This window comes from Carassius auratus, unplaced genomic scaffold (assembly GCF_003368295.1).
Source record: "Carassius auratus strain Wakin unplaced genomic scaffold, ASM336829v1 scaf_tig00216128, whole genome shotgun sequence".
In the NCBI taxonomy this organism is placed as follows: domain Eukaryota; kingdom Metazoa; phylum Chordata; class Actinopteri; order Cypriniformes; family Cyprinidae; genus Carassius; species Carassius auratus.
In genome coordinates, this window is record NW_020528425.1 from 437,292 (window position 1) to 462,819 (window position 25,528).

At 38.4% G+C, this 25,528-nt stretch overlaps 1 protein-coding gene across 1 annotated transcript; it reads left to right on the forward strand.

Moving 5' to 3' along the window:
* Positions 1-2,495: 2,495 nt before the first annotated feature.
* Positions 2,496-25,446, forward strand: LOC113097176 (multidrug resistance-associated protein 1). The gene is made up of 31 exons (XM_026262384.1): positions 2,496-2,868; positions 7,233-7,409; positions 7,961-8,086; positions 8,714-8,851; positions 13,652-13,777; positions 13,878-13,939; positions 14,040-14,171; positions 14,401-14,607; positions 15,758-15,935; positions 16,011-16,172; positions 18,087-18,179; positions 18,485-18,688; positions 18,776-18,922; positions 19,003-19,090; positions 19,961-20,030; positions 20,155-20,281; positions 20,364-20,540; positions 20,677-20,844; positions 21,457-21,640; positions 21,731-21,803; positions 21,890-22,007; positions 22,305-22,512; positions 22,602-22,912; positions 23,002-23,201; positions 23,286-23,412; positions 23,507-23,608; positions 23,725-23,871; positions 23,956-24,114; positions 24,194-24,360; positions 24,446-24,640; positions 24,733-25,446. The coding sequence occupies exons 1-31, from the start codon at positions 2,827-2,829 to the stop codon at positions 24,839-24,841; spliced, it is 4,524 nt and encodes a 1,507-aa protein (XP_026118169.1). The 5' UTR covers positions 2,496-2,826; the 3' UTR covers positions 24,842-25,446.
* Positions 25,447-25,528: the final 82 nt, after the last annotated feature.

Consider the following 25,528-nt stretch of genomic DNA (forward strand, 5'->3'; position numbering starts at 1 on the left):
CCCTCAGTTTGTAAAAAAAAAAAAAAAAAAAATCATGTATAGTCGAGTCATTTAGACCTTGTTTCAAAGCAGATTTGCAAAGCTAAACCCAGAATCAATATCAGGCTGAAGGCTCATTAACTCTAAAACCCTCCACCTTCCCCAGCTCCACCTGTATATCTGCCATGGGCTATTATACTATTTGTGCAGCAGCAGTATGTCTTAAATACTCACAGCACTGTATTGGCGTATACACTGGCAGTAGCAAGTTGCTGTACTTGATTTGCAGCAGCAGCAATAATCTAAAACAACAGCATTAACCAACAGCAGCAGCAATTCAGCAGCAGCATAGCACGTTTATTCCACCGAGACCAAATACATTAACATTGTCATATCTATTACTACGCTAAAACCTTGGGTGAGTTGTTATAATAGAACTGTCATTACAATTTTTCACAAGAACATACAAATTATATTAGGATGCAATATAAGGTATTAGTAAAGCGATCATTTATATTGCATTAAATACCCATGTTTGAAGTGACTGTCCTCTGTCCTATAGGCATGTTCAGTGGTGTTCAAAGAAAGTATCCTGAAACCGCATGTTAAACCATTCAACTGACAAGCATATAACTGTCTCCAGATGTCATGTTTTAGGTTTACGGGATGGAATATTTTAATGAGGTTGTGCAACATTGTATAATGGTGTAAATTATCCCTCAATCCATAGCAATAGTCAAATTGTGTATTAGCTTGTGTAATTAGATTGCGCCAGACTTTTACAAGGAGTTTAAGAACACCATAAAACAAGAAAATAGTAGAGACTCACCTGTTGTTGACCTTTTTTACCTATGAAAGCTGTCCAAAAGCACACTATTCCTGTTAACCTGTAAACCTGTAAACAGGCTCTTCTTGTAAACAAAATCAGCGGGGGAAATTGTAGCTTACTTTGGTATTTTCAGCCAAATGTCACTGTTGTGATCTTCATTTTCGGTGGACAATGCCAAAAGCACAGGCCAGTGCCTCTGAGCATACAATCATCTCTTTGAGTTTTGGAGAATGCTGGCTGTAAATGTATGCATCCCTGAATATAAACATAATATAGTATAGTTACCCTGCCATGCAATTAAGTAATTTACACACAATAAATCATGAGGAACATTCCAGTGACTGTGAAGGTCTCCAACTAAGCATGATATGTATGATTCAGATATATATAAATATTTTGAGGGGTTTTTTTTTTGGAATAATGTTTCAGTAATTAAAAAATGAGCTTATAAATCCATTGCTTTATGAAAATGATTGCAATACTTTTTGCAAAAATGGTTTGTCCACTGTCATCTGCAATGACCATTCATTAATTGTGGAAACAGGCTGGGACAGCGACCATTAATGAAGACAGAAATAGTGAGCAGTGTTTCACTGTAAAAACACTTATGAGCTGTAAAGTTCCATTGCAAATGAAATGTTTTTGTGGTTGTTTGCTCCAAAATCGCCATGTTTGGATGAATATTAAATGTTACTACCAATCAAAAAGACCACTATTCTCATTTCTTACAGATGAGACATTTTCCGATGTTCCATTAACATCCTCGCGTTTGTTTTGATGACTGTCTAGTCAGAGTTGAATGGAAAATTAAGACAGAAGCTTATGTCATAATTCCACCATATGTACAGGAATGAGGGAATGGTTTGAAGTGGATGTGTGTCAGTTACAGTGCTTCATTAAACCATAGTTCTCCCAAAAGGAAAATCCCCTTTTAAATTCTCCACTATGCATTTTTACAGCCAAAACAAATGCTGCTTTTCAAGAGCCCTCTATTGATCAGACCCCTGGCAGAACCTTCCAGACACATTCACTGAGCTCCTCTCATTCTCAACGCAGTGCTGGAGAGGACACAATAAGTAAAGCATAACAAGAGTTAAAAGGATTTTTAAAGAGAAAAACAGGTCTGTTCTGATAAATAAATATTATATTATATAATAATAAGGAGTATGACATGGACTGCATTAAATACTTGTTTACCTTGCAACAAAAACACAGTGCAGTGAATATTTGGATAGCATGAAACCAGTACAATTCAACTGAGTATGCTGAGCTGTTTTGGTTTGGTGTTGGGTTGCAACACTCTGTGTCCTCCACACTTTCTGTATACCTTTAACCATTTCTTTTACACAATTTTATGTTGCTCCATCAATGTTCAATTAGCAAAACATTAATTAATTCTGATATCATACCCAAAGTCTTATATTCTGGGACGAACAAATAAATAAATAAACTTTCTGTCAAGAATACCAGTAGCCCCATTGAACCCCCCACACACAAAATGCCATTTGAACCACCTGTAAACAGCGACTCACATTCCTTATTTGCCACAAAGCATTTTCCCTGTCTATTAAAAAGCAGCATGAAGGGTGGTGTTTGGGGGAGTTTACAGAAGCAAGACCTGAAGGAGAGCGGGGTGTGGCCACATCTGCGGCGCTCTCATCTCCTCCAGGGGAGTGTCTGTGGTACTGTGGCCTCGGCACACGTGGGCCGGAGCGACGAGAGAGAGCAGGGACGATAGTTTTACACAGCCCAAATCTTCCACCCACCTGGCAGGCCAGCGCTCATAAAGAGGACAGCTACACAAACCTGGTGTCAGACTGTAGCTTTGACAAGACTCAAGTCAGGACACAGGAGGCTGGCTTACAAAAAAAGGGGCTGAAACACACACTCAGGCACAACAACTGTGAAACATACTTACACTGCCAACAGAAACTACCTAGACAGGAGACTGGGACACTGTTGAGTTCAGGGAGCAGGGATTTACTACAGGAAGTGAGGTGAAGAAGAGAAGAACCTGGATGGACACCTTCTGCAGTCTCAGTGGCCTGGACCCTCTCTGGGTGAGTCTCAGATAACTGATGGAGAGGGCATATGTCACTTTAATGAGATAAACTAAATAGCTATTTAAAACCTCAGATATAATAACTGCTTGTCAGTGACATAACACAAACTGTGCCTAGACATCCATTTATGTTATTTATGCCCCTTTATTCTTGTAAGTGATCGTGTTTTTTACAGTAACAGTTATTTGGGGTGAGTCATGCATTTCTCAACCAATGATTCATTGACTAAGACTGAATGCAGGACCTTAATTGTTCAGTTTTAAGTGTGAGAAAAGATTATTTGTGTGCTTTAACTTCTTTTTTACTTTTAAACAGCTGTACTCTGGTATCATTAAGAGTGCATTGCATGTAACTGCACTTTAGCCCATATAGTATAGTAGAGTAGGTCATTTAAAATCCAGCGAAAAAAGCCAAGCAAATGTTGTTCCAGGCCCTGTGCCCACTAAGGTTCTCCAAGGTACACCGTACTCATGTAGCAATATTTACCATTTCACAATGACAGTGGAACAGATGATGCACATACAATAAGTAACTGACCACATTCTGAGGATGATTTCAAAATAATACATTTGCATCCCAGCTAATACGAAACATTCTCAGGACATTCTCAACATCTGTAAATTAAATGTTCTTGCAGTAATGTTAACAGAACAATCTTTCAATTTTATTAGATTTACAATGTTAAACTAAAAAATAAAAATTATTCATACATTATCATTCATACAAGACTGTTACTATTACTATGAATGGGAGAAGCTGCAACCGCCAATATGACGAAAGTCCCGCCTTCTAAATAAAAGAGCCAATGGCGATTTGGCACAGGCATCGCATCACTGCAGCTTTCCCATAGAAACAGTCAGTGTCCGTAGACATGACTGGTACTACACATTTTTTATGCTATTTCAGCATCATAATCAACATTCATTAAACCGTTCATGTCATATTTTTGTTGCGGTTTTGAAAATGTGGGTTTTTTAATGCAGCATTTGAGATTTAGTTATGTTGTCATTCAGATTGTGTTGGTCTTGCGTGCCTGAAATAGCTGCCCGGAGGCTTTGTAAATGGAGCCGTTGAGTGAACCAACTTTCCTCGAAAAGGACTTTTGTTTAATAGTCTCTGATGTTTCATTAGTTATAATTGCTTATTTAATAATTTGACTTTATATTTTACTGTTCTTAGAATGTATTTTTGACCAGTCCTGTGTAACACAATGAATGTTTGCCAGATCATTTGTATAATCAAGGGAAATGTTCCAGAATTTATGAAGATAACATTTTCATAACATAATGGGTACCTAAGAACAACATTCTTAGAATATTAAATCGTTATCTGGGAAAAACATGTGGAATGAGATTAGGGTTAGGGTTAGGGTTAAGTCAAAGTCGTAAACTCCCGTCTATTGAAGCATGACTGACAGCAGCAATCAGGCTGAACCGTTTGAACCTTAAGTTAGACTAACTTGTTATGGCTAGCATGAGAGAATTTTTTAGCGTCCAAGGGGCCAATTCCAAAAGAAATGACCAGAGATTTGTGAATTTCAAGCCATCCTCATAAATATCCTCCAAATAAATCCAAACTTCAGCGGTGTCATTTTTAAACTGTTTTTAAACGTTATTTGTGCTGACTGGCAGTCTGAACTCCTACACTCACAGGAAGGGTCCACACACCACTCTGAATCACTTCCTGAGACTGTGGTTGTCATTGGGTTTACACCAGTGCAAACATAGTCTTGGAGGATGCAGGACCAGTAGAAGCTGGTGTCTTTATGCTCCATTTGAACTCCCTGTGGAAAACTGTGACTAGGCTCTGCCACGTGAACAAGAATCTCTTTCCCTTCCTGGGCCCAGACCGCAGTACACCCCCTCATAGATGAGGACATATCCTGACCAAAACAACAACGTAACCAACCAAGTGTCTCATCCTGAACCTGTAGTGTGTGTCTGGATTGCACTTGCAGGGTTTTAGACTGGTCTAAATAAAGGTGGAATGCTAGAAGACACAACTAGTTTACTTCAAAAAAACATTTTTCATCATTTACTCACCATGTCAAGTTCATAATAAGTTCTTCTAACAAAAGGAACATGTGAAATATCATAAAAGTGGTCCATGTGACTTTTACACTATATATTGCAAATAAATTCATTATTTTATTTGATATAAAGACCAAAAAAGTAAATAATTGCTAAAAATCATGACAGCTCACTATGGGGCATTCACGAGAAAACCTGTGCAAGACGCTTTGATTTAGGAATGAATGAATCGTTCTTTTGATCCAGGTTTTAAATGAATCATTTTAGCCAGTTCACAAACCAATTCTGAATGATTTGTTCACAAATCAGACCAGTCCAGTCTTCAGAATTACACTAACTAACAAAACAATATGCTTACAGCAGTGAACAGTTACTGGATGATAGGATTATATATGAATAACAAGCAAAATGTTGGTATATTCCTCACACAAAGCTACTGCAAAAGACTTCAAATATATAGTGTATAGACTAATTTTATGAATACTTTATTGTTCTTTTTCATCCTGCTTAGAAGCATGAAAGCTTCAGTCCCAGGTTGTTGTATTTGATTCTCTTTGTAAAGCCCCGCCCCCTTCATTACTGTTGATATGTCTGACAAGCCATGCCGCTCTCACGCCACACATCATCTTCTCACACAGTCAAAAATACAAAGAGAAAACTGACAATGTGCCAACAGACAAGACACAGCAGGTTACTTTTGGTATAAAAAAAGAAATTTTACAGAAATTCAAACAATAACTACAGTCTTGTGGCTCTTCAACGTGTCATGACAAATCGCTGTAGCGCCTCAGTTCAAGCGGCACATGAACTTATCATCTTCCTCTTTACTAGTTATAGCATAAAATAAACATGAATGAACATTAGAAGGTATCTTGTTTTAAGACATACAGACATAACATGTCTATGCACACCATTTTTCAAGTTCAAGTCCACCAGCGTTAGTCTACTTTTCTGTCTGGTTTGTTTGTTGGACAAAAATTGCAGATATGGCATCAAAATGATGATCGGTCAATATGAAAAAACGAAAAATAAAAATTCAATCAGTGAAAAAGCTTCTTTGGTGTTTCATGTAAGAAAAAGGTTTGGCATACATAAAGCCTAGAAAATTATTTTTGAGTAAGACAATATACTGAGAAAAATTGAAAACTAAAGCTCGGGCTGTATTGCTGTATGTTCATGAGCAAAGAAGCTTACACAGAGATGTGTTTGGTGCTCATGGTCCTTCTCATGGCTCATATGAGGTTTACATTTTGGCTTGCCAAAGGTACACTTCTTATATACTGCCATAACCACAGGACTCCTTCCAACCAGCATGCAGTATTTATCAGAGCTGTGCCATTGCCGAATTAACCACAGCATAAAACACAGCCAAACAAGTTCTCATCAGTCCAGAGAAAGAAAAAAGAGCTGCGTTTGGACATCAGCCCGTTTTCCAACATAGAAAGGCCATAAATAACTGAAGAGGTAGAGTGTGAATTACTGATGTCTGAATAGAACAAACTTGTGAAATTCAGCTTGAGAGAGAAGTCTTGGAAATGATGCCAAACTGTGACTTTGCCCAAATTTGATGTAATCAAAATGCACAGAACAGTATTTTTGTCACAGACCACAGCTTTGCTTTACTCTATTCAAACTATCACTCAGCAGAACCAGTGTGCACAAGCTGTTACTCAACATCAATTTTTGTACACACTACAGTATGTGCTGTGAAAACTGGTCTGCTCTTGGCAATGGTTCGGAGTGGGAACAATATCAGTCTACAACAGCGAAATATTGAAAGTATTTGTTTCTTTGCAAGTTACATTTGTGGAAATAGTGAATTTTCTACAATCAGAATGTGGAATTCTAAAAAAAGAGTTCACCTTTAATAGAAGGAATGGCACTTCATGTAGGCTTTTTTTTTTTTTTTTTTTACGTTATATGCCCAATCCAGCAATACTCATCATAAACTCACTTGGCAAACAATATTATATTCCAAAGCACAGAAAAACTGTGAAGATTTATTACAGCAATTTTACCTTTCACCTTCATGCTACTTCACACAATTTGTCTGTTCTCCCTGCAAGAGATAAATCACACACAGATATTTTATACAGATATAAAACACACACAGCCATTTGGACTGAACAAACACTGGGGAAAGTCAATGGACATCAAGGAATCTGATGAATTATCTATTTATTTATATTTTTGCACAACGTAATTCACTATGAGGGCAAAGAGTTAATACAATCTAATAAGCTGTAAAATGTGCTTAGGTAGTTGTCAATACTTATACAATCCTAATGTAACAAGTTAACGTGGACTAATGGTTTAACATTGTGTTTTCAGGACTGGAATGTGACGTGGTACACAGCACACCCAGACCTGACCCAGTGCTTCCAGCACACAGTACTGGTGTGGTTCCCCTGCTTCTATCTCTGGCTTTGTGCCCCTTTCTACTGCTTGTACCTCAGATTCTGTGACAATGGACGCATCTCTTTATCCAGCCTCTGCTGTGCCAAGACGGTGAGTCATACTGCTCATATCAAGACTTGACTGAATTCTAGATGTCACCTCTATAGATTGAATATAATATCAATCAGCTGAAAAACTCACAGGTTATGTGCTCAAAAGAGTTCAAATGGGTGACATTGTTTAAGAGCATTTAAAAGGCAGGCATGAAAAAGAGTCTATAGGAAGAAAAACAGGTCATATCGAGTTCATAATCAAACATTTTACACAAAGATATTAAACAGCACAACTATTTATTTTATTTTTTTTAATTGCTAATAATAAGAAATGTTTCTTGAGCAGCAAATCAGCATATTAGAATGATTTCTGAAGGATCGGGTGACACTGAAGACAAATTCAGCTTTGCATCACAGGAATAAATTACACTTTAAACTATATTCTGATAGATTTGTTTTAAATTATAATAGCATTGCACAATACAGCTTTTACTATATTTTTAATCAAATAAATGCATCTAAAACATTATAAAAATGTACAACTCCAGCCTTCTGAACAGTAGTGTAAGTGAAGGGAGGGGGCATGACAGCTGTGTGTTTGTGTTGTAGGGTTTGGGTCTCTGTCTGGCCTCCTTTGGTTTGCTGGAGATGGTCTATCTGTTGGTGGAAAAGAGCAGAGACCTAGAGCATCACATGGTCTTTCTCCTGAGCCCTATCATTCGCAGCCTTACCATGGTAAATCACACAATTACTATTATCCACAATAAAAGTGGCTTTTAATTATATTCATAATTGTGTAATCAGTGTAAAAGTATAAGGTATCAAGCTACACTGGAAAGTGATTTATTTTCTATTCATGGCTGTTGAGACCATAACAACATGTTGATTAAGAAACACAAGTTATGATTTGAAATGATGTTTATTTATTTATTATTATTATTTTTAATGGAACGTTTTTTGAGGATAAGATTTATGATCTGTTATATTTAAGCTTGAACGAACACCTCTCTTTGTGGTTAGACGTCTGGCAGAAGTTTCCTGAAGGGATCAGGATAAATAAGCTTCTTTTACCTCTGGTCACAGCAGACAGCAGTGTCAACAGTGGTTGTAGTAAATTACTTTTTCTTGATTCTTTTTTCAGATCTGCCTAACAAGATAAACCCATTTTAAAGTCCTGTCACAGACTAAACATTCACAGTAGTCTTAGCATACTAGTATAAAATCAATAGAATTTGGTTGAGAGATTTTTGTATCAACACGTCTAAGCTGCCTAATGGCATTCTGTCCTGTTCCTCTAGTGTGTTTTGGGCTTCTCAAATTGACCATGACTAGCATACCGACCGAAATACTCTCTGTCCTCAGACACTGGCAGTGTTGGTGATCCACTTGGAAAGGCTGAGGGGCTTTCGTTCCTCCATCTTTCTCTTCCTGTTTTGGACGCTGGCGGTGATCTGCTCACTGGTGCCTCTCAGAGCCAACATACAAGCCATCATAGACGAGGTCTGTGCATTCCCAGTATATCCAACTATTGTATAAATAGAAGGACAATAGAGGACAATAGAAGCTATAAAATCAACAAAAGAAAAACAAAAAAATGAATCTTTTTTTTTCAATCATCAAAAAAAAAATGCACATACTGTAGCAAGTTTTAATTTTTTTTTTTATAACAAATAAAAATAAAAAGTAGATAAAAAAGAAATAGACTTAAAATAGATAGTGCTAGTGTTAGAAGATCAATTTTTTTATAAAAAGAAAACAAGTAGATAGAAAAGAAAAAGAATATATTAGAATAGAACAGAGTGCTAATGTTAGAAGGACAAGATTTTTATAATACAAAGGAAACAAGTAAATAGAATATAAAATATAATTGAGAATGCAAGTGTTAGAGTGAAGTGTTTGAAGCATAAAAAAACTGTTTTTCCATCAGGTTTTGATAAAAAAAAAAAAAAAAATGAAGAGATACTTCGACAGACCAGAGTTCACCCAATACAAAGTGAGCCCAAAATCTACTTTAAAACTGGAAATTCAAACCCTCTGCAGAAAGTTTTAGCATTTAAAAAAAAAAACTAAATAACATGAAGATTACACTTATTTTATTTTGAGTGCTGCTCCCAGTATAATTAGTAATTATTACAAAATACTTGATTATATTGGTAAAAATACAAAATAGAGACATTTATACTTGCAGTCACAGACATTTTGACCACTATTATAACAGCCATAAATGGTGCTTCGAAACTATAAAAGAAATAAGTGAATTTGACTTGTTGCCCTAAACTCTGAATCTCCCGCCCTATAAAATGCCTATGCTGTGTTGTTCTCCATTCATGCAAGCGTAACATGGGCTCTCGCGTGGTTTTTTTTTAATGAATGTTACACAATAACACTCTCTAAATTTATCTGTGTTGTGTCTGAGAGTCTAAAACAGCGGTGCGTAAACAGAGTGCTTACAGATGGTGCTGTTCTCAGCACTGACGTCTGGGCAGCCTGTCGGTTTTCCCTTTTCAGTTCCCTCAATGCCCTCTTTGTCTGGAGCTGAGGCTGTGCTGAGACCAGTCACAATCAGCGCTGGTGCTTTTCCAGACAGATAGGAGAAGCCGCATATGTCTGCGGATCCCCATACTTCTCCCTCAGTCTGTCTGTCTCTGGCCTGCTGTGATGCTCCTGCTCCATAATTATTTCACTGCATCTTGTCACAGACACAACAATCAATGTCTTGACATTGGGAATATACATGCAACTGAGTTTGCACAGTTTGCACACATACTGAGTGTGGAATGTATAATCTTTAAGACCATGTGAATATTTTGTAAGGTATTTATATTATGTGGTAACCAGAACTGATGTATAGTGATGAGAGTATGGCAACAAAATGGACTCAACCCATAGGCAATTCAACTTTACAATAATGAACAAAATATCAACATTTAAAAAACACTTCGACTTTAGTGTAAGCCACACAACAAAGGCACCAGATCTACTTTATAAAATGTTATAAATATATGTTTATTATTATATTACATATATATCACTATGTTGCTACACTTTGCAATAAGGTTTAAGGCATTGATTTGTGCTTTACCACTCCTTCACAGCACATTTAGTTCACAAACTTAAAGTCATAATTAATCAAATATGAGTTTGGTATTTCATATTTTTAAGACTTAAATTCAGCATTAGCTACTTACTTTTTAAGCTATCGGTCTAATCCTTCTGACATTAAAGTTCTGGAGATCATATTAGCCTTGGTTCATCATTTATTTGAGTAATGACTCTTTTGTGAATGATTCTTTGCAATTTGTGAACTGATTCAACTGATTCCCGAATCATTCACTGAAATTTGGTAACTGATTCAACAGGTTCTTTGAAATTAATCGGTTCAAATAATTCAAATCCTTCAAACGTTCATTCGTTCACGAATTGGAGGTCATTATTGTGTCTCACGGCAGCTCTTTAGTTCAGTTCATGATGACGTTTTAGTATATAATATACTGAAGTAAAAGTGAAAGTTTGAAAACATATAATTGAACTAAAATGCAGGCTCCTTAAGTACAGTAAGGAAGTAAAAATACAGTATGGAAATATAAAAAACAATAATGACTTAGCGATGACAGTCCATACGTTTACACAGGAACTGAAGCTTGGTTTGTGGTGGGATCTGTTTTGACCTAAATGAGCCCTCTGCCAATGGGCAGTGGGTCCAACAGCAACAGCAAAACAACTAGCTCTTGGTCCTTTCATACCACACTGTGGGAGGATTTGTTCCCTGACCAATTTGAGATTCTTTAAACTGTTTAAGCGTACAGTGTGGCGGACAAATAATCACAGTATCCAGCATTGTGGTGTCCAGAGTTTGGACTGTGACCATTTGAGTAAATGAAGCTTGTGTTTACATATTCTTAAAGAGGCCTGCGCTGCCACTTTCTCTTGTATTGTGGCCATCTGACACCGTTTCTGTCAGAAGCCCATAGGTATGGATGACCTTGGTGGCCCCTGTAAAACTTTCGACAGCGGCTCCAGGCCTCTGGCAGGCCAGCTGTTTTGAACCTAAAACCCTGACCTCAGCATATTTTCTCCCAAACAAATCTTGAACCTTGTATCGAGCACTACACAAACAGGTCAAACAAGACATGGTGTAACTTTGTCCCAAACAACAACTGAGAACACTGTAAAACAATAATACAAACAGAAGTGTTACTTATGAGTAGAATGATTTTAGAATTTTATAAATGGTCAAATTTCTTCTGTTTGGCTGATTGAAAAGCAAATGCGCTTTTTCGTAGATCATCTGCAACTTTTGGTAGTTTTAGCTGAAGTCCGGTAATTGCAATTGAATGCTTATTGAATACCATTACCAACCACCATTATACTCTTAGAATCTGTGAATGAAGAGTTTGGTTCCATTGGCATAAATATGTGTCTGTGGTTTGTATATTTACCATGGTTTAGAAGTGTCCATAAAAAGGTTTGTTGTGTCATTAATCCTGGTTTGATGGAACATTTAGGTCATTATAATAAGCTGAGGTCTTTGAAAGGAAGGGAGGGAAACAGAAGGCAACATCCCTGAAAGAAAACTCCCCACATCAGCCACCAGTCCCACCTCCGCACATTGCGGTGAGACAAAGTGGGCGGCTGATCTCAGATCAATTCTGGTGCTTGGGAAGGCGGAAGACAAAAGATGGATATGATCCCACAGGAAGCATGCAGCTTATGTGGTTATGACTCCTTGGGAAATCCCTGGCAAATGTGCATACACCACTTATGTGCCTAGCTGGTCGTCTCCACAGAAGGGTTGAATCAAAACATTGAACATTATTTAAACATTAATTTGTCACACAGTTCAATTTATCCCAAAAACCAAGAGTTTATTACTGCTTAGGTCAAGGTTTTTCAATATACAGGTGAATCTCAATAAATTTGAATGTTGTGGAAATGTTTATTTCAAACTCAATTTGTGAGGCTTGTGTGTTAAATAAATTCAGTGCACATGGACTGAAGTAGTTTAAGTCTTTGGTTCTTTTAATTGTGATGATTTTGGCTCACATTTAAAAAAAAAAAACCCACCTATTTACTATCTCAATAAATTAGAATATGGTGACATGCCAATCAGCTAATCAGATCAAAACACCTGCACAGCTTTCCTGAGCCTTCAAAATGGTCTCTCAGTTTGGTTCACTAGGCTACACAATCATGTTGAAGACTGCTGATCTGACTGCTGATCCTGATCACAAGGAGGGTAAGCCACAGACATTCATTACCAAAGAAGATGGTTGTTCACAGAGTGCTGTATCCAAGCATGTTAACAGAAAGTTGAGTGGAAGGAAAAAGTGTGGAAGAAAAAGATGTACAACCAACTCAGAGAATCACAACCTTATGAGGATTGTCAAGCAAAATCGATTCAAGAACTTCACGAGGAATGGACCGAGGCTGGGGTCAAGGCATCAAGAGCCACCACACACAGATGTGTCAAGGAGTTTGCTGAACCACAGATAACGTCAGAAGCGTCTTATCTGGCTGAAGAGAAGAAGAACTGGACTGTTGCCCAGTGTGCAAAGTCCTCTTTTCAGATGAGAGCAAGTTTTGTATTTCATTTGGAAATCAAGGTCCTAGAGTCTGGAGGAAGGGTGGAGAAGCTCATGGCTTATAGCTCAGTCCATTGTTAAGTTTCCACAGTCTGTGATGATTTGGGGTGCAATGTCATCTGCTGGTGTTTTTTGAAAACCAAAGTCGCTGCACCCGTTTACCAATAAATCTTGGAGCACTTCATTCTTTCTTCTGCTGACCAGCTTTTTGAAGATGCTGATTTCATTTTTCCTGCCGTAAATATATCAAAACCTAATTTTTGTTTAGTAACATGCATTGCTAAGAACTTCATTTGGAAAACTTTTCTAAAATATTATTATTATTATTTTTGCACCCTCAGATTCCAGATATTCAAATAATTGTATCTCTGCCAGATATTGTCCGATCTAAACAAACCATAATTCAATGGAAACCCTTTAGCTGGTTTTGTAGTCCTGGTACACACACACATACATGTCCATTTGACTGTGCAATATTTAAGGTATCAAATCGCAGAGTTCAATATCAAAGATTATGTTGGTTTTATTCTGTGGTGTGATGGGCTAAAATTGCAGTTTAAAGAGGAGGGTCACAGACAATGTTACATAGCAGTTTATCTAACATTATACAATTAAAACACAAGAAACATTTGTGCTGTAGAAGGAGTGTACCACATTTGTGTGATGTGCTCCACACTGCTGTCTACAGTCTGCTGATGACCAGTCATTTGTGTTGCAGGGTTTCTCTGCAGATGCGATGCGATTCGTGGCATTTTTCACATTCTTCTCTCTCCAGTTGGCTCAGCTCATCCTCAGCTGTTTCGCTGATCAGCGCCCAGCAACTCTTAAACCTGTATATGTAAAGGTACAATGTAATCCATGTTATGATAAAAAATTTTAATTAGTAAATAAATATTTGAAACATTGTGAAAAAATAATAGCTGGACATACTATTTTTCCACTAGAACCCATGTCCAGTTGAGGATGCTTCTTTCCTTTCAAAAGTGCTGTTTTGGTGGTACGGCAGGTAGTCATATTTTTGTCTCTGACTTTATTGACTTCTTGTAAAGGTCTGCAGAATAAAAACCCATGTGATACTGATAAACACACATATTCCTGCTCCACAGATTGGTGGTAAAGGGCTACCGCTCACCTCTACAAGCTGAAGACCTCTGGTCTCTACGAGAAGAGGATACATCTGAAAAAATCATTTGTGATCTGGAAAAAGAGTGGGCCAAGCAATGGGCCAAAATGCAACAGTAAGATACCTGCTGTTTCTTTAACTGCATGTCTTCCATCCTGAGATGATGAAAATGTGAGATGTTCGAAATTTGTCTGTTCATAATTACTTATTTATTTGTATTATTAATTAACAAAGCACAACTTATTCACTTTGTTGCGACAATGCTACAATAATGCTACAATGTACAATAATATACCAGAGACTAAAGTCTGGATAAAAATGTTGTGTTTTCTCCCTCAAACAAGGCAAGGGAACACTCTGAATGGAGCACATGCTCTTGGTTATAAACTGAGCGAGCAGACGCAGCTGCTCAGAAAACTTCATAAAGAACAAATCTCAGGCTTCTGTCTGCTCCGGACGCTGGCCAAAAACTTTGGTCCTTACTTTCTGACTGGAACTATCTTTCTGGTCATTCAAGATGCTTTTATGTTCTCCATACCACAAGTGTTAAGGTGAGAGATGCATTCATTCTGTCATGGCATGTAAAATGAAACTGTAAATAGAATGTGGCATTTAGTATAAGATTCATTACTGTTCAGACGTATGACGTTGGTAAGATTTAATCTATTTAAAAAGAAGCCTTTTGCTCACCAAGGCTACATCTAATTAAAAATACATTTCGAATGACTATTCCCTTTTTAAATATATCTTCATTTTAAAATGCAATTCATTCCTGTGATGGTAAAGCTGAATCTTTAGCATCATTACTCCAGTTTTCAGTGTCAAATTATAGTAGTGCTACCTAATATTTTTGTAGAAACCGCAATTTTTATTTCATTCTATTTCTCTTTTATTGAAAAAGTTCAAATGATTTTTTGTTTTGTTTATCTAGTCTATGTAAGTGTTACATTGTTTTCTCTACTACAAATTCTAAAGTCATATGTGCACAGTTACTGATTTAAAAAATGTCAAAATTTGAATAATTTTTAAATATTACTTTTTTGAGTGTTTTCTTAGTTAAGACTACAACATATTTTTGCATCTGGGTAACATCTACATATCAAAGCGTCAGTTTTGAATGTTATTTTATAAGAAAACACATGCCTGGGTGCAAATGTAGAGCAAGACCTTTAGCACACAATTGTAAAGTGAACTTGTTGCCCTTTCTCAGTTTTGAGTGTGAACTCCCGTCACAGACAGGAATAACAGCACATCCTGCTGTGGTGCAACCACACACTGTTAATTATGTCCATTGCACCAGGAGTCCATGACACTTAGGAGAGTCTGCTCACTGCAGCATTATATTCTTTGTGGCTTAGCTATAGCTCAGAAGAAACTAGATTTGGATCATCAAATTAAGCCGCTCTGTCTGGCATATATCAAGAGCACATTGGTGGGTTTACTGCTCCAGAACCACAAGAACTGTGGCACTCTGACAAACTTTGATGCATGGGGATAATACTGATCAGGCTCAGCTGTATCAGGTCTAGAAAGGCTCAGATTTATAGTCATAAATTATGCTCGCATTCAAGTTTCTTTATGTTTGGTGTACTCCTAAATCAGATGAACAAAATAAAAGCTAAACTCATAACTGTATTCACAAATTTGGTGTGCCATTGTTTGTGTCTCAATAAATGATAAAGTGTGTTTCTTGTTCTCCAGTCTGCTGCTTGGCTTTGTGAGGGATGAAGACGCCCCCTTGTGGAAGGGTTACCTCTTTGCCTTCTTGATGTTCCTGTTGTCTTGTCTGCAGTCCCTGTTCAACCATCAGTACATGTATACATGCTTCTCAGTAGGCATGAGGGTTAAAACTGCAGTTATGGGCTTAGTGTACAGGAAGGTAGGCCTTTGAAAGCTTTGCAAAAAATTGCAAAGATGCATATAATGGTTCTCACGTGCATTCTGGTCTCCACAGTCTCTGGTCATCAACAGCGCGGCCCGCAGAACGTGTACAGTTGGAGAGATAGTGAACTTGGTTTCGGCTGACACCCAGAAACTCATGGATTTCGTGGTGTACTTCAATGCAGTGTGGGTGGCCCCGATTGAAATCGGTTTGTGTCTTTTCTTCCTCTGGCAGGTAAGAACAGATGCATGTTTATTTATCTTCTACAGTATGTTGGATTGTTACACAGTAGGAAAAAATTCACAAAATCATATTTCTAAGGCAGGGGTCTCCAAATTTGGTCCTGGAGGGCTGGTGTCCTGCAGAGTTCAGTTCCAATCCTAATAAAACGACATCCTAAACCGCAGGGCTCACCAGCACAAAGTTATGTGCATCCAAATTTTCGACCGCATTGCATTTAACACCGCAGTTTTACAAGTTCACTTTTTTTAATCGTTGTCTATATAAGCAATATAGCCTAAATGATTAACTAACAATCTGGCCAACATAATGTTCTTTATTGGAAGTACAATTCACAAAGCAAGGTAACTTACTGAAAAACTGTTGGTGCTTAAAGTGTTTAATTGAGCTGAAATGTAATCTTAAAACATCTCAAGATAGATTAAATAAAAAGAAATTATACTACTTTCAGCTATTAAAATAGTTCAGTTTTGTACGTAATAGCAAAGTGATTAATATTTAGCATCATTTTTTTGTTATTAAGTTAATTTAGAAAAAGGCACATTTGTTTTATTTATTACTTTTTTGGATAAATATAAGTTTTTTTAATTATTTTATTTTTTTGTAACGACCAAGCTGTCAGCGGCAGACCAATTTAGCCTTCTCAAATCATCACGACTTGCCTAAAATAAAATCTATAGATATAAAACAGTTCAAGCAAATGACAATGTTTAAACGTTAGACTCAGATAAATGTGCACTATATCCAATAGTTTGTGTGGAGAGCTTCAGGACATTTTTTTTAGTGGATACTCATGAATGTAAGAGTAATACATAATTCCTAACTGCAAAAGGTCTACTTTTATTTGTTTCCACTCACAATATCAACAAAACGTTGCGCTTCGAGTACTGGAGTACAAAATGAACCAAACTCGGTGAAAACATGCCTCAAATATAGGTCAAAACAAAAACTCTTTCATTATAATCATAATCGTAAAGGTGCACTTCTCTCTAAAAGTGTGTCTAATGAGATGGTGAGTCAGGATCGGAAACGTCATTCTTGCAACACAGACTCAGAAAATAATTAAATTAAATAATTCAAATATATCCTTAATATTTTTACCCTTATTTATGGTATTTACTTTTGCAGGTGCTTTGTGGTAAGCTTAAACCTTTTGCGTGTATTTGAACAGAGAACTGTTCAGCTGCTGACGGCATGCACCATACATGCTGCTGCTGCGGGACACTAAACACCGTCGGGTCGCTCTTGACAGTCGCAGTAGCACGGTCTCGTGTTGTTTCCACCAGCACGGCAATTTTTTCATCACTAATTGATAAATGTCTAAAATATAAAAGTAAGGAGAAGTCTAAAGCAGGCAGGAGGCCCGGTCCGCGTCTGAACTATGACTATGACCTGAAGCCCAGCTCGAGGGGCATAAAAAAGGTTGTGGTCCCTCAGACTCAGGCTGAAATGCAGGGCTTTAGTGTCTGTTGTTGAACCACTGGGAGACTTCCAGAGTCGCAGAGACTTTTTTTTCCCCCTCGAACAGCTGGTCGAACCGGTGCGACCTCTGATTTTTTTTAGTTGCACCATTGAGAAATTAGTTTGCATGCCCTGAACCAGCTAATCATGGTCTTACTAGGTGTACAAGACACTTCCAGGCAGTTGAGTTGAGGCAAGTTGGAGCTTTACTCTGCAAGACACCAGTCCTCCAGGAATGAGTTTGGACCCCTGCTTTAGGGGTACTGGGACAAATAAGTACCTTATTAAGTACAACTATTAGTAACTATTAACATTTTAGGCTTAAAAAAAGGTACACATATGACCCCTTAAGGGTACTGCCCCAGTATTGTACCCCAATTGTATGCACAATATTTCTGAGAGCACAGATCTAAAATTCATTAATTGAAATGTCTCACCCCTGTACAGCGCCTCGGCCCATCTGCGTTGGCTGGCATCGCCACTGTAATTCTCATCTTCCCTTTGAATGGGTTCATTGCCAAAATGAGAAGCAAGCTCCAGGTATAGTCTATTGTGCCATTCAGTCAAGTTTCCATAATGATATTCGTGCCGTGGCGACAGGAACTGCTTCATGCCTACAAATGATTTAAAACGCCAGCATGTGGACAGTCTGCCTTTTGATTCTCTGATGTTATATGAACATGGAGGAAACCACAGGATTTTGCTTTGTCGTAAAATTGAAATGTCTTTATTTGCCTCGTCTCAAACATCCGAAGAATTGAAACTCGCCCATATTGGTTTCTGTCTGGTCTCGTAAACAAGTTTGCTTGCGTGATTCTCAGTTCACATCTGTTTGCTGCTCTCAGGAAGTCCAGATGAAGTACATGGACGGACGCATTAAGCTCATGAACGAGATCTTGAGCGGAATAAAGATCCTGAAGTTTTATGCCTGGGAGAATGCCTTCAGAGAACGTGTTAATGGCTATCGGGAAAAAGAGCTGAATGCTCTGAAGAAGTCTCAGATTCTTTACTCCATATCCATCGCCTCCTTCAACTCCTCCACTTTCTTGGTACATGGCATCATCGTCGTCATCTTAACACAGTAATATAGTCCTTACAACAGTAGAGTTTAATCATGTACGCCACTTTGCCTTCAGATTGCATTTGCCATGTTTGGGGTGTATGTGCTGATCGATGAGAAGCATGTTCTGGATGCTCAGAAGGTCTTCGTGTCCATGGCTCTCATCAATATTCTTAAAGCTCCACTCAGTCAACTGCCCTTTGCAATGAGCACTACCATGCAGGTAAAGCAGCTAATATTTGATGTTTTTATATTTTTGAAGAACTTCTGAAGATAACTTGTTTTTTTTTTCTTGTTTCTAAGGCTGTGGTTTCTCTCAAGCGCCTCGGGAAGTTTCTCTGTCAAGACGAGCTGAAACTGGATAGCGTGGATAGAGCGCCCTACCATCCTGGTGAGTGCATTAGCTTGTCATTGTTTTCAGACTTTGCTCTGACATACAACAGCTTATAAGCTCACCAACATTGTTAATACATGTTGAGCAATACAGAGATTTTTCCCTATTAATGTGATGGTGGAGTTTTAAAAGAAAAGGGCATAACCAAATCTGGCATGCCAAAAACAAAAATAACGAGTTACTAATCTGCCAAAAAGACCCACCTTGAGGAATATTTTTCCAGTTATTCTGCATGACAAGCTTATTTGAATTGAAAAGCTGTAATTCGAGAAACACTACAAGGAAATTGTGTGGCTATGAGGTGGGTGTTGGTAGTGGCTGAAATGCACATGATGACTTCATGCAGCGGTTAAAGGGGATTTTCAGCTTTGGGGCTGTAATTATATTTATATAACTTTTCCACATTTTTGTGTTAAAGGCCTATTTTAAAACTCATTTGTTAAAAATGAATCTTTTTATATTAAAGGTCAAAGAGAAGGTTTTGTGAAAATGTTTTCTAATGAAAATACGATTAATAACAGAGCCAGGTAAATAATAATATCCCATGGACGATTTTTAAATAATTATGGAAATGTATTAATAAATAATTATCATCAAACTGTTGCCTCATTAACTGAAACAGAAGCTGTTATACATCTTCACAATATTTATTAAAACATACTGTAGTGTCCAAGAGTTGTATGGACCAATTTTGTGATATTTCTATGGTATCTTTGTGTCCTTTTAAAGCTAATATTCATTGTAACTGAATACTAAATAAAACATACAAAATCTTTCAATATTCTGCAGAGGCGTTGAAATGAGTGGCACGAGTGTGTAAATAATAAATAAGAAAAACCTCACCTCTTGATTTCCTCCTTTTGTCAGATATTGATGGTGTTGTTATTGACAATGGCACTTTCAGCTGGTCTAAAGATAGCACACCATGTCTCAGGAGGTAGGTGCCTTTGAATATATTTATCCCTTACAGTAAATTTCAATAACTGCTGAAAGATCTCAGTAGGTCCACCATTCCTAAACATATATAAAGATGATAATCTGGCAATGGTTGGTTTCTGCAGGATCAACGTCAAAGGCCAGCGGGGTTCACTGGTGGCTGTGGTAGGTCATGTGGGCAGTGGAAAATCCTCTCTTCTGTCCGCAATGTTGGGAGAAATGGAAAAGAAAAGTGGCCACGTCACACTATCGGTAAATCGTCAGAAAAAATACTGAAAATATACTGGCATCATTCACATATTCCACAGATAAATTTTCTAACACTTTATTTCAGGGCTCTGTGGCTTATGTGCCTCAGCAAGCATGGATCCAGAACGCCACTCTCAAAGACAACATTTTGTTTGGACGCGAGAGGAAAGACAGCTGGTACCAGAAAGTATTAGAGGCCTGTGCTCTTCTACCAGACCTGGAGATCCTACCTGCAAGAGATGCCACAGAGATCGGAGAGAAGGTAAAAATAGACTAAGAATGATTCTTACAAAACAGAATAGAGTGGTTTTAAATATAATTAATTTTCTAAACACCAAATAGCAGGGTATCAGCAGGGTCATGACTTAACTCCCACTTCATTTTTACAATGTTCACAGGGTCTGAATTTGTCAGGAGGTCAGAAACAGAGGGTGAGTCTGGCACGTGCAGTCTACAGGAAGGCTGATATCTACCTTCTGGATGATCCTTTGTCAGCTGTGGATGCACATGTGGGTCAGCACATCTTTGAAAAGGTCATCGGACCTAATGGCGTTCTTAAAAATAAGGTGAACATTAAAACACGAGTAAGATAAGTGTAAAGTGTAACTTAAAGAGTAAGTGACCTTAAAAAGTTAGGTCTCACAAAAAAAAAAAAATTCTATCATTAATTACTCGCCTTCGTGTCCTTCCCAATCTGTAAGACCTTCATTCAACTATTGGGTCTATGAAGGGTCAGAAAGTCGGATTTATTTGAAAATATCTTAATTTGTGTTCCAAAGTTGAACAAGGTCTTACAGGTTTACAAAATGATATGAGGGTAAAGAATTTTCATTTTTGGGTGAACTATCCCTTTAAAATCTAATATGAGCAATACTACATTCTAAATTGAAGGAGCAAAAAGGATGCAGAATCACAATTTTAATTTGAATGCAAGGAAGCAGAATTAAAATTTGGGTTTTTTTTTAAATCTTTAAAAAGCTTTGAAAGTTTATTGGCTAGACAGAGATATTAGACAGCAATTTAGCAAATGTATCTTCCTGTCATTCGGGTTCAGATTTTCGTGGATGTAGCCAATTGAATTCAATTTCCTGATTTTGAATGGAAAGGGAACCATTCAGGCTTAAAATAACAAACTAAATAGCTTGCTTGATGATGCTCTCCAATGCTTGCTAAAACAGACACGCATTCTGGTGACCCACGGACTGAACTTCCTGCCCCAGGCTGACCTGATTCTGGTGATGGAGGATGGAGAAATCACGGAGATGGGCTCTTATGCCGAGCTTTTGAGTAGGAAGAACACCTTTGCAGACTTTGTTAAAGCTTTTTCTGTTAGCGAACGCAAGGAATGTACCACCCACAGAGGTAAGCTAAAGGAATGAGTGCTTGATGACTTACTACAACAACACTTTTGTATGTAGACACAGTTAAAAATGCAGATTCACCTTGCTTTAGGGACCAGAAAATCAGTATCTCGTCTCAGCATGACAGACTTCTCTATTGACCTCTCCCAGGAGCAACTCATCAGGTAAAACTCACTAAGTTTTGGTAATGAAAATGCAAATGTTATCGACGAGCACATGTTTACCTTTCTGTCAATTTTGTTTTATAAAGCGGAGACATGGGAAGTGCCAGTATACAAACCATGGAGGCCATGTCTGACACAGAACAAGAGCAGGACCAGGAGGAAGTTGGGAAACTCACCCATGCTGACAAAGCTCATACAGGCCGAGTAAGTTATAGAGCCATATCCAGAGAGACTTCAAACAATGGATAGACACATCAAAATATACCTTCATGCATAACTCAATACCAAAGGCCAAAGATTTAGAGTGGAAGGTCAGTTTAAAAGTTCAGATACGGGTCAGCGACAAGGGTTTCGGATGCTCTCATGTCACCACAGAGATTTAATTGTTACCACTGATTACATGTCTTTGAGCTTCATTGTTCCAAACACAATAAAATAGCCTGCACTATATCATCCAGAGTGTTTTTGTCATGTTTTTCTCCATAATGGCTTCACACATAGGTAAAACTGGAGATGTATGTGGAGTACTTCAGGACCATCGGCTTGTTCTTCATCATCCCCATCATCTTCCTCTACACGTTCCAGCAAGCTGCCTCACTGGCCTACAACTACTGGCTAAGCATGTGGGCAGATGAACCGGTTGTAAATGGAACACAGGTTGACACGGATCTGAAGCTTGGTGTTTTTGGAGCTCTCGGCTTTGCACAAGGTTCACAATCCCTCATGTTCCTCAACCCTCATTGAGTATTCTTGGACTTTGTATTGTTGTTGATCATTAACGGTGTTGTTGAATTGCAGGAATTGCAATATTTGGCACTACTGTGGCCATTTCTCTTGGAGGAATAATTGCATCCCGGCATCTTCATTTGGAACTTCTCAACAATGTACTTCATTCTCCAATGTCGTTCTTTGAGAGTACACCCAGTGGTAACCTTCTCAATCGGTTCTCTAAAGAGATAGACGCCATTGATTGCATGATCCCTGATGGGCTGAAGATGATGCTGGGCTATGTGTTCAAACTTCTGGAGGTTTGCATTATTGTGCTGATGGCGACTCCTTTTGCAGGAGTGATTATACTGCCACTGACTCTGCTCTATGCCTTTATCCAGGTATGCTACTAGAGATTGATCAGCATGCCAGAGTATAATATCAAGTAGAACCAGATACCAGAACCTGATCTATTCTACTGTGTTTTCAGAGCTTCTACGTGGCCACATCCTGCCAGTTGCGTAGACTGGAGTCGGTGAGTCGATCACCCATCTATACTCATTTCAATGAGACAGTCCAAGGAGCCGGTGTGATTCGGGCCTTTGGAGAACAGTCTAGGTTTATCCTACTGGCTAACAGCCGAGTGGACCACAATCAAACATCCTATTTCCCAAGATTTGTGGCAACCAGGTCAGATTCAGACTTGGCTTGTTTGCTTTTGTTACTGGTAATCCAGTCTAACTCTATATAATCTCTTTAATGTCATTCCAATAGGTGGCTGGCAGTAAATCTAGAGTTCCTTGGTAACTTGCTGGTCCTTGCTGCAGCTATTCTCTCTGTTATGGGAAGGGCAACTTTAAGCCCTGGAATCGTGGGACTGGCTGTGTCGCACTCTCTCCAGGTAGGAAACTCAAAAAGTCTTTCAAAAAATCTTTGGACAACCACACGTTAGGCAAGCCTATTAGTCAAAAACCTCAAGAAAAATTACATTGCAGGTTACTGGGATCTTAAGCTGGATTGTGCGGGCATGGACAGATGTAGAGAACAACATTGTGTCTGTTGAGCGAGTGAAGGAATATGCCGAAACATCAAAAGAGGTAATATAGATCTGAAGGATGTTTCCCCCCCCCTTATTAATTCTTTATATAAAGCAACCAAAGCATATTTCTACGTTCATTCTTGAGGTCGCTAAGTTAGTCTTGGGTTGTCACAGGCACCATGGACAATCGAGGACAGTCCACTCCCATCAGACTGGCCCAAATCCGGATCCATTGGATTCCAGGAATATGGACTTCAGTACCGCAGGGGTCTTGACTGGGCCTTAAAAGAAATTTCTCTCAGTGTTAATGAGAGAGAGAAAGTAAATATAACACCTTAACACATTGTGTCATATTTGTGCTTTATTTTTTTATTACATTCTAAGCAATTCACTAAATCTATTCAGGTTGGAATTGTGGGAAGAACAGGGGCCGGAAAATCATCTCTTGCTCTCGGAATCTTCCGGATCCTTGAGGCGGCAAAAGGAAAGATCTTCATAGATGGGATAAACATTGCAGAGATTGGACTGCATGAACTGAGGTCTCGAATCACCATTATCCCACAGGTACACCTGAAAATGGAAAAAAGTATTGAATACCCTTTTTTTGTGTGCGTTTTATTTTTCAACCTTTTTTTCCCCCAAGGATCCAGTGCTGTTCTCTGGTTCCTTGCGTATGAATCTGGACCCCTTTGATGGCTACACTGATGAGGAGGTCTGGAGAGCTCTGGAACTCGCACATCTCAAGAACTTCGTGTCTGGCCTGCCTGACAAACTCAACCATGAGTGTTCAGAGGGAGGAGAGAATCTCAGGTACAAACCCCTTCTCAGTCATGTTTACTCATCATTTGATTAACATCTGATATGACTGTTTCTGACTGGATATTCTGGGCTTCAGTTTGGGCCAGCGGCAGCTGGTTTGCCTGGCCCGAGCTCTCCTGAGGAAGACCAAGATTCTGGTTTTGGATGAAGCCACTGCAGCTGTAGACCTGGAGACGGACAATCTGATTCAGTCCACTATCAGAACTCAGTTTGAGGACTGCACCGTTCTGACCATCGCCCACCGTCTCAACACCATCATGGACTACACTAGGTATAAAAAAAAGAGCATGTGTTTATTTCTAAGAATATGATTATGATTGCTGACAATGTTCAAACTCAACCCTATTCAAATGTTCCCAACAGGGTGATTGTGATGGACAGGGGGCACATCACAGAAATGGACTCTCCAACTAATCTGATCTCTCAGCGTGGTCAGTTCTATCGAATGTGCCGGGAGGCTGGACTAGTGTGAACCATTCAGTACCAAAGGAAACAATGACAACATCATCTCTTCACTCAGGAGAGACTATAAAAATGGTGCAGAAATCTCACCAATATACCTGCTTAGACTACCTGAACCTTTTTTTATTACAGAACTTACTAAAGGGCATATCTTGCCTTCTCAAACAAGAGAAGCAAAAAGCTCAGGGTGAAGAGGTTTCACCAGTAATAGCTGTTCAGGTGTCCATGTTTTCTCCAGTATTACAGAAGTGGTGTGCTTCAGCATTCTCCTGCTTATTATTTAACCAAGATCTGAGGTGCTGAAGGAACAGACTGATTCCCTCATGTCGTCAACAGTCTCATCTCAGAATACAACGACTTGAGTGACGTTATCTTACCGTAGAGGTGTTCAGTAGGTTAAAAAAAGCAGACTTCAGATGGTCAGAGGGTGTACACTGCCATGTTCACCACCTCTCACTGCTGTCAAAGTGAAGATTTGTGGAGATGTATAGTTTATTGTTGTAGATCCTGTCATAACACAGCTGTAGAACTAGTCACAATTCTACTTGAACCTTTTCAGGTTGTTGCAAGAATTCCTTAATTATATCAACTCATTAAACTCCCATAAATTCTCATTAAGTTGAAAGGATGCATCTATTTTAAGATATTTGTGATGAGAGGAAGATCATTTAAATGTTCAAAACAATGCAACATCCAC

What these genes read in the sequence shown, in the direction of transcription:
- LOC113097176 (XM_026262384.1), top strand. Translation starts at nt 2,827, where the DNA reads ATGGACACCTTCTGCAGTCTCAGTGGCCTGGACCCTCTCTGG. An exon ending in GGAATGTACCACCCACAGAG is followed by an intron (nt 21,641 to 21,730) that starts GTAAGCTAAAGG and finishes ACCTTGCTTTAG; the next exon opens with GGACCAGAAAATCAGTATCT. An exon ending in TGCTCTATGCCTTTATCCAG is followed by an intron (nt 22,913 to 23,001) that starts GTATGCTACTAG and finishes CTGTGTTTTCAG; the next exon opens with AGCTTCTACGTGGCCACATC.